The following is a 10,393-nucleotide window of genomic DNA, read 5'->3' as shown; positions in this document are numbered from 1 at the left end:
ATACTGTTCTTATAGTGTTATAAAAGTTGTTGTGAAGGAAATCGAAGAATTTATTCTGTACGAGAAATTCGCTGATTTTTAGGAGATTGATGGGGGTTTTGAAACGGTTACCATAAATTCGCTGATTTTTATGAGATTAATGGGGGTTTTGAAACGGTTACCATATTTGAAACGTTGGAAAAGTCACTATTGCCCTTCAATTTTACATAATGTCCTTCTAATTAAAACATAATTTACATTTTTATACCCTATTGATCTCAACCATTAGATCAAATATCCAATGGTTTAGAACACTTCTTACCCTTCTCACATTTTAGACACTTTTTACCATATCCCTACCCTATATATATATATATATAGGGGAAAGTTAACGTACAATATTTCTTAATATGCGATGGTATGATATGAAAATACGCATGTTATAAAACTCAAAACCCTAATCATGAACAAAAACATAATCACACATGAACAAGACCATAAATCATGCATGAACAAAAATCATAACAATGCGTGATTATGGATTTTCTTCATGCGTGATTATTGTTTTTGTCCATGCGTGATTAGGGTTTTGATTTTATAACATGTGTAATTTCGTATTGTATCATCGCACGTTAAGGAATCTTGTATTTAACACTTTCACTATATATACATCGGGGCCCAAAAATTCTAAAATTTATTGGTGATATATAGATGTGAATGATCATTTATTGCTATACCTTTAATGGGCGTTTAAAAAAATATAATTTACATTATTTAATTTGTTAAGGCCTAAGGGTTATGGGCATATTTTTTCTAGCTCGGCCAAGGCACCTTAATCATCAGGACCGCCTCTGAGCGCGGGGATAGCTCATTACTGTGACAAACCGAACTGATGTCGGCCAAATTACCGCCGCGTTGCGGCGGGGAAAGCCCACTATATATTGTATATTGTATATATTAATTTAGAACATCCTGAGAAATAGTAATGTTTTCGCCTTTTGAATTTGGCCATGGAACTTTTGAAAGTTACCCGCCTGATGGAACATGCCTTTCCTTTTGCACTCAACTTTACCGGTTTGCGAAATGTCGGTTGTCGACATGAGTTGTGACGGCTGCCAGTTGGGTTTGTGACAAGGAAGAGGTAGATGCTGGGTGGTTATGAACAGGGGCGGATCCAGGGGGTTCCTCGGTTCCCAGGAACCCCATCGGTTTGAAAGAAAATGGAAAAAAATTAGTGGAATCCTTGTATGATTTGGAAAAAAAATAGTGATAATTAATGAGAATCTATCAAAAGGAATCCCCTGGAAAAAATTCTTGAATCCGCCACTGCTTGTGAGGGTTACCGGTGGTGGTAGTTGTGATGGTGGTTATCGGCGGTGGAACAAAACGTGGACCAGGAAGGTGGTGGTGGTTGTGGGTTTTTAGAGAGAGGCAGAGATGAGAAGAGACCGTGGCACCAACGCCCCTTTGCCGGGTGGACGTTTGTAGTCGCCGGTGGCCCACCGGTTATCCTCTTCGGTCTCTCTCACTACCAGTATATAATCTCTTTAATGTATGGCAGTATGTGTGTGAAATTGTGAATGAATGAGGTCAAGCAAGTGAACAACTCTATGAAAATTTACCGGTTTTGTCAGACATAGGAAACGCCTTTTAAAATAAGACAAAAAAGAAATGACGACTAAATGAATAAATTAGTTTCGTTAAATAGGCCGAATGAATAAATTACTTTCATTATGTAACATATGCATCAAGTTCTATATATATTTTTTTTAAATTGACTTGGTTCTTGATATTAGAGAAATAATACTGGTTGTAAAAAAGGTGTGTATAATATAAGATATGTATTAATTAGAAAACTTGAAAGAAACTATTACTTACCGTTTGGTTTGTAGGTGGATTTTGCTAAGGTGAGATGAGGAAATCCTAATGTATATTATAATACATTTAAGCACTACGTCACTCTCATTTTTATATATTATATTAGAGTAAACTGTCATTTTGGTCCCTAAGGTTTGGTTATTTTTACCACTTTAGTCCAAAACTCAAACATTTTGCATCTAAGTCCCTGTGGTTTCAGTTTTATTGCCATTTTGGTCCAAAAATGAAATCAGGTCATACTTATCTTGTAAAATCCTGCAATTTTGTCATTTTTCTCAGGGGCAAATCAGGTCATATTTGTCTTATAAAATATGGTATTTATTTATAAAAAAGAAATGATCATTTTGCCCCTGCGGAAAATGACGAAATAACAGGATTTTATAAGACAAATATGATCTGATTTCATTTTTGGACCAAAATGGCAATAAAATTGAAACCACAGGGACCCAGATGCAAAAAGTTTGAGTTTCGGACTAAAGTGGCAAAATTGACCAAACCACAGGGACCAAAATGGCAGTTTACTCATTATATTATTACACTTTTTGATAAAGATATTATTGTCTTTTTTATATACTATATTATAATATATTTGAGAAGGATATTAATAGGGATCTAATAATCACACATGGTGGAATCTTATTTTTAATATGGTGTATACGAGTCGTATAAGGTTATTTTGTGTTCTCATTCGTGACTATGTGGATTATTTGGAAAATAAGAAATGAGACGATCGTTGAGGGGATGCAAGTGGGGGTGTCTCGAGTGGTTGATAGGATTAAAGAGGAGTCTTTTCACTGGTTAAAGAATAAAAGGCTGTTTGTTTTTTTCAAGAAGAGCTTCATGACCTGTTATGCCTGCGCGACGCATACCACGCGCGGACCTTTGGGTCTGAAGACTGTTCGTTTTCTCAAAGACCTTTCGTTAAAAAAGGTCTGCGCGTCCTATTCTTAGGGCAGATGTGGACTCATGTCTTCAAACCTCTTCTTCTTGTTTTCTTTTTGCCCAGCAACAAACACACTCTCCTAAAAAAACCCTAGTTCCTCCCCTGCAGTCGCTGACCTCTTCTTCTTCTCCTTCTTTCTTTTTGCCCGTCGATGCCCTCTTCTCCTTATTTCTTTTTGTCGTCGCTTCCCTCTTCTCATTTCAAGGTATGTTTGTTTATTGTGTTTCATCAAAGCTTATGCTGTTAATCAAAGCATCCAATGACGGCGATGGTTTTTAACGACTATGAAATCCAAACCCTAACAGATATGAAATCCGAATCATTCTGCTCTTATCAATCGAACAAATCGATGACAACATCAACTGATTTCACCACGAAGAAAGGAGGTCAAAATGAAGCTGACGGTAGTTCAACATGTATAAGCTCACCGTTAATCGCTTTCGATGCCGGTTCTGATTCCGGTAGATGTCAGATTCTTGATCTTCGGTATGTAGTTCGATTCGGTTTCGGTTTGCCGGAATGGGTGAATTATGATTTGGAATTAGGTTTTGTTGATTATAGACAGTGAATTGATTTGTTCAATTCATATATTTGTGTCATTGTTTTTTTGAAGGCTACAGCCTTTATTGTAAATAAATTGTATAGTGTAATTATATGTTAAACTGATTTTGCAATAGATTATGTATGATTTTTTTCACGTTCCGATTATTATTATTATGCAAAGTATGAGGTTTTCTTGCAGAAGTTATGTTAATCAAATTATGAATATTATTTCAGTATTGTATAACTATTATTTATGTTTTAATGTTGAAAAACTCTTTTAAGTTAAATAAAATCAGTTTATTTATATTTCAATTTATATCAACAGCTTGCAGAAGTTAAAAAACAAACAGTCTTTTTCTTGCAGACTGCAGAGGTTTGGTCCACCTCTTCAGCTACAGATGTCTACAGATGTGGTTCGCAGACTGCAGACGTTTTACCTCTGAAAAAACAAACAGCACCTAAATCTTCTTCGTATAAGAATCTTGATTGGGAGAAATGGCATGATTTTAATCTTCGTGATATAATTATGTTATGTTTTTGGTTTGTTTGGTACTTTGAGCTTTCTGCTTGCCCCTTGTCTCTATTCTATGATTTTGATAAAATACTCGTGGTTCGAAAAAAGAAAGGTTGTAATATAAATTCAAAGAGAAAAAATCATACCCATTCCATGCAAGACAGCAGCTAAGGCGGAAGCCCCCGGACCACCAGGTATATAAAATATTAAAGAATCATCTTTTGGATTTCTCGTCGATTCAATAAAATAGTAGAACAATTGCACGTCTTCCTTCTCCCCTACTCCAATGTAACTTCCATACAATACAATACAAATTTAATGCATGCTAATTTTCTATTAATAGGATATTTAAAACTTATATACATATCATATGTGTATGTGCGAGTGTCTTATAATGTAGAAATGAGAATACACGGGAAGGATTGAAAATTTAGTTAGGAAGAAAACCAACAAAGACTATAATTGTAAAACATTAAATAGTTTTTTTTTTATCTTATTTATTATTATTGTTTACTATTTTTTTAAAGGCAATTCTTACTTTTTTTTTGAACGGCAAATTTGGATCACTGACGGACCACTGGAGTATCATCATGCCACCAGTGGAACCACCCGATCATATCCATCTCCACTAGGCATAATGCCTATATACCAATTCAGGAGGAAACCTAATAAATATGAGAAAACCCCCCTTGTGGGAATCGAACCCAGGACCTATTGGTCCCAAAGTCTTATCCCACCACCAAGATGCCACTAGGCTATAAATTAATCTTACTTATTCCCAATTTACACTAAATTAATCTTAGACAAAATTGCACAAATCAACCTTTATGTATAACCTAAGCTGCACTTTATACCTTTCACTATGAAATCGGCAGAACCCAACCTTTATGCTCATGTTTTGTTACAGAGTATAACCTTTAACACAAACGGCGTTTGTTTTCTTGATTAAGTCACCTCACATGCGTTGCATGTGAGGGCATTTTAGTCATTTCACCCTGTTTTTTTATTAATAAATTAAATTAACACCATAACCATTCCATAAACAACCTTTAGGTTCTCAAACATGTCATTAAAAACCCCAAGGTATTTATATAGTATCAAACATGTAAATCATGCCGTCATCCTCTTCATATAACTCGATTCCTCTTCAATGGAGACGTTGACATCGATGACGTCCGGCGACCAACCTAAAAACACACTCGGTGATGCGAATCGGTGATAAAAACAAAAATGAAGAAGGTATGGCGGACTGGTGATGCGGTGTAACACCTCGTAAAATCATGTCCAATAATACATTGACACGTGTCCCTAATCCTAAATATGCCTAAAGTTGGCTAGGAGGGACTATTTTTTGCCAAACAACGAAAAGTATGAATGTGGAGGGATTAAAAGTGTCAACATGCTGAAACTATGCCTCTGAGTGACCTTATACGGTGTCCGTATTCTCAATTGAGCCACTTGTTGGACGTGAGGAGCCGTTTGTGGAATTATTTGTAAGTTTGTAAATAGAAGGGTTAAAAGCGTCAACATGTTAATTTATATCTCTGAGTGACCTTTTAACGAACCAGGAGTTTTATGATGTTGATCATACTCTTGGGTGTACCTAATATTGGCCATGGAGGGCTTTATGTGCTATTTATAACAAGGTGTGCAAGTATATAAGAGTTGTGGAGACGAGGGACTAAAACTGCCAATGTGTGAAAATTATGATTTTGGCAAGACGTCACTGTAAGCTACGCTCTCTACCGTAGCTTATGGTAGAGTCTGCGCCCAGCTTTTTGTTTTTGCCTTGGCCTCCACACAAACAGCCAAAACCCATTCAAATCGAAACCATTGCCTGGTATGTCAGTTGTGCCACGTCCTAGGATACTTGGAGGCCTCCCATGAATCAGCCCTCCCTAAATCGCTTGAAATTGAAGAACCCTATGGCCAAATTCAGCCCTCACATGATCTTCTTAAAACATTGTGTGTTTGTTTCTTGCTGTATGATATAACTCAAGTTAAGTGATTAAAGGTATATGACTCTGAAACTTAAGTTAAGTGATTTTATTATGTTTAGAAAAATCCTATGTTGTTGCTAAAATAGTGAATTTCGTTTTAATGAAAGAATGATGATTTGTTAGCACAAATATGTCCAATGGTTCAGAAAGTTAGAAATTGTGATATTTATTTTACCAAAAATATACAATCTTGCAAACGTTTTAATTTGTTCCAGTTCATGCCAGAATGATGATTTGCAGCGACTATAAAGTTAATATGATTCTTTGTTACTTAATAGTTATTGCTGACTATGAATGCCAAAAGAGAACTACTTTATGTTTCATATATTAACATTTTAATTGAAAATCAATATAGTAGTAGAGATGTATATAGAATATAAATAATTTTTTAACTTTTTTTAATTTTTTTTTTATTTCTTAGATTTTTTATTTATTTTCTTATTTTTTTATTTTTTTTAATTTTTACTATTAGCCTATCTAGAAACTCATCTTAACCCAAACCCATCCTGATCCAAACTCATCCTAACCCTTCTCTTAATAAACCCATACAACCCACCTATTTTGTCACCCCTAATTTAAATACAACAAATGTAAATAATTGCCAAGAGGCCCAAGACCAATCCATCAAGATCTGATTTGCACCGTTGACAATTTAAATATAACAAATGTAAATAATTGCCAAGAGGCCCAAGACCAATCCATCAAGATATGGTTAAGATCTAACCAGTCTCAATTCCAGTTTGATTTTGACCTTTAAAGTCTTTTAATTTTAAATCTACGTCATCAACCTTTAAATCCTAAAGAGTAACTTGTTACCCTACCAATTAGAGCATAAAACGACAATTGAGTAACTTTGAAGAATAAAAACTTTGAATGACTTTAGTGAAACAAATGAAAAACTTGATCATTCTGTGAAGTTTTCCCAATTTGTTATAAGAAGACATGTGATTGCAGACAAAGAATACCTGACAAGTTAGTCTAGTAGTTAGTCATTTGTTTCTCTCTTTGAGCTCCTAAGTTCAACTCTAAGTAACATCACTTTAAAGGACATTGGTGGTAGCAATGAAGTTTAGAACTAGGGCTCTTTGTAGGTCGCCAGTTCGAAACCTATCCGAACCAGGTTTTATTGCGATGGGCCTTCAGGCGGACGGGTTTTCCCCGGAACTGGTGGCTCGGGTATACATCCAACTCTGACCGTTATAGAGGAGAGGATGCAATTGCTTATCCTGGTGATTTAGTTAGTCGTTCAAAGGCAGCTATGTGAAAGATGAGTGGGGCAAAACTGGAAAATAGGTGAGTTGAAAACTAGAAACAAAGATGCAGACTAGATGAAGAAAATAAGGAAAAAAGATTAACCTAGTTTACATTTAATCAAAACAACCTAGTTTAATTCGTTTAGATGTATATAACAACAATATCAATTTTATATATATTTTTCACATGTTCATATACTTTATTATGTATAGAACTTTATATTAAGCATTTCTTTAATGAATAAAATTAATACAAAGAAGATGCATACCCGGTTTCTAATTTGAAAGGAAGATCTTCAGGATATCCAGGAAGTCTTCTGATAACTGATTTAGAATATGATTTAGTTATCTGACAGGATTGTAGAATGAGAAGAAAAATAAAATATTTAATCATGGTTTCAACATGAACTATAAGGTGTGCCCTTTCAGCTTTTGTAGCTCAACAATGGCTAGATGGTGATATTTATAAAGGACATTTTTTGTGTATAAACATAGTATTGATACGGTTTGTACACCTCATTATTTGGCATGAAACACATTTCAAACCCATTATGTGGATGTAATTGCTTTAAGTTTAGTTGGACCCACACTACTTTTAGATCCATCAGCTTTGCGGTAAGGTCATGTGTAGTCAGTCATAAAACCCCATAAAGTCCTTTGGTGGGGCTTATGCGACAAGTGATGAAAAAGTGCAAGCGGTGGCTTTATGAGGGTTTATATCATAAGAGGGTGTAGTGGAAAGAGTGTTATATAACCCCTTTAATTATACATAAATATGTATGTAAATATATGTGTGAATGAGGGAGGAAGGGGCATGCCGTGATATTTTTCGCGAAGAATCAAAATTTCAACACCATAGTGTCGGTTGTAATGGTGTTGCCGAACGCTATAAGGTGCCATATACAACCCTGATACAGAGGGACTAAGAGAAACATAGTTTCCACCATTGGCAAAAGGAGTCCATGATACTTTCGTTCGTCTCAATATCGTTTAATTTTTAACATTTCTTTATTTCCCACGTTAGCGAATGAAGCACCACTTGAGTTTCTTTTTAACAATTATACATTATACAAAAGGATAAAATATGAAAGCTTGACACGTGAAGTGTAGACTAAATTTAGAGTTAATTGTCAAAATTGTCTTTGAGTTTTGGGCAGGTTTGGTATTTTCGTTCAAAATGACTCTTTTGTACCAAATTGCCCTTAACGTTTGTAACTTTTTGCAATTTTCATCCAAACCACTAACTTAGTTTATTTTTTCTATTAAGTTAAGAATATTTGGATGACTGGCAAATATAAAACTAAAGGGACGATTTTGACAATTTACTCAAACTCTTTTAAATTTATTTTATTTAATTAATTTTGTTACATATATAATAAAAAATAATATATATGCAATTTTTATATGAAAAAAATAATAGCTTTGTCACATAATTTTTATAAATTTTCATCCAACCACTAACTAAGTTAATTTTTCTATTAAGGCGAAGGATGTTTATAAACTAAGACAGAAATCAATTTATAATTTTTTATATAAATCAGTTTTATAAAAATAGAATCTATTTAAACCTCTAAATTTTATAAAACTAAGATGCTGGTAACCTTATTGAAAAATGTCAAATAAAAAAGTCTTATCATATGTACCAAGTTTGTAATTTATCTTCTACTCTTTTAAATTCGCTCCTAAGGAAAAAACAGAATCCAGTGCCCCCCCCCCCCCCCAATCTATCAAACAACATATCGTTACCAAACCTTAAAATTACCCACCAAATTGTAATTATAATGTTATGAACCAAAAGTTTCTACTGAAGCCACTCAGAATAAGTATTAGTTAGTTACCCTATAAATCTTAATTAAATAAATATTTTATTTCTACCAACATATTTCCTACGTGCTCAACACATTTAAAAAATATGTAACGTTTTACAAATTTTTTCTATCTCTACAACTAGGAGTGCAAACGAGCCGAGCTACTCGAGCTCGGCTCGAAAAAAAGCTCGAATGAGCCGAGCTTAATCGAGCTCGAGTCCGAGCCTAAAAAACAAAGCTCGTTTAGTAAACGAGCCCGAGCTTCGCTTATCGAGCTCGAATCGGCTCGCGAGCCTAAACGAGCTTTCTGTTTATATATTTTTATTAATATATTAAACATATATTTATATAATAATAATTACCATTTATATAAATATAAAAAAATAACTTAATTATATGTATAATAATAATTATAATTAATATAAATTAATTAATAAATACTAAACGAGTCGAGCCCTCGAGCTTTAGAAATAAAGCTCGAATCGAGTCGAGCTCGAGCTTTGATATGTTAAACAAGCTCGAGCTCGAGCCCGGTCGAGCTCGGGCTCGTCTCGGCTTGTTTGCACCCCTATCTACAACTGATAAATACTAAAAGTTGTAATCGATTGTTACGTTTTGCACAATAATGACATTTTCTCTTTATAAAACTGATTTTTATAAAGAAGTTGTAAATTAATTTCTGTCTTAATTTATAAAATTTAAAACATCCTTCACCATAACAGAAAAAATAAACTGAGTTAGTGATTTGGATGAAAATTTATAAAAATTATGTTACAAAATTATTAATTTTTTTTTCTAAAACCATGTATATTCTTTTTTATTATATATGTAATAAAAATAATTAAATAAAAGAAATTAAAAAGGGTTTGAGTAAATTGCCAAAATCGTCCCTGTGATTTTATATTTGTCAGTTTCATCCAAACATACTCAATTTAACAGAAAAAATAAACTAAGTTAGTGGTTTGGATGAAAATGGCAAAAAGTTACAAACGTTAGGGGCAATTTGGTACAAAAGTGTTATTTTATATGAAAAATGACAAACGTGCCCAAACCTCAATAACGATTTTGGAAATTAACTCATAAGTTTATATAATATGGTGAAACTCATGAGGATTGTAAGGTGCACCTTGTGAACAACAAAAAAATATAGTAACTACTAACTAAAGCATCCAGTTACATATGTTTTTTACATTATCTTCTTTGAATTTTCATTTTACTTTTATCTAATTTAAATTTTCATGTTAAAACAAAGAAGTTAATGTTTCCACGCCTCTCTACTTTATCTTTTTTTTATATTGTGAGATATAGTGAAAAGGGGTGTTGGAATAAAATATACGAGTGTGAGAATAGTGAGAGACTAAAATAAATGTAATAAGACATTATGACCGTTAGGGGTGTTCATCGAATAATTTTTTTTTTGAATTATTCAAATTTTTATTTTTTTTACCTGAATACGTATTCGATTCAATTCGATT

General features: G+C 33.6%; 1 protein-coding gene across 2 annotated transcripts in view; it reads right to left on the bottom strand.

Annotated features, from left to right (window-relative positions):
* Positions 1–7,562, bottom strand: part of LOC110865743 (serine carboxypeptidase-like 18) — a 24,328-nt gene extending 16,766 nt beyond the window's left edge. For both annotated transcript variants that reach the window (XM_022115063.2, XM_035974838.1), the window contains exons 1-2: positions 7,380–7,562; positions 4,004–4,149 (exon numbers count right to left, since the gene is read on the bottom strand). In XM_022115063.2, coding sequence (XP_021970755.1) covers positions 4,004–4,149; positions 7,380–7,504 — 271 coding nt within the window. In that variant the 5' untranslated portion in view covers positions 7,505–7,562. The remainder of the gene's footprint in view (positions 1–4,003; positions 4,150–7,379) is intronic.
* Between the last annotated feature and the right edge of the window lie 2,831 nt (positions 7,563–10,393).

Source organism: Helianthus annuus, chromosome 6 (genome assembly GCF_002127325.2).
Source record: "Helianthus annuus cultivar XRQ/B chromosome 6, HanXRQr2.0-SUNRISE, whole genome shotgun sequence".
In the NCBI taxonomy this organism is placed as follows: Eukaryota; Viridiplantae; Streptophyta; class Magnoliopsida; order Asterales; family Asteraceae; genus Helianthus; species Helianthus annuus.
This window is presented reverse-complemented; position numbering and strand designations above follow the sequence as displayed.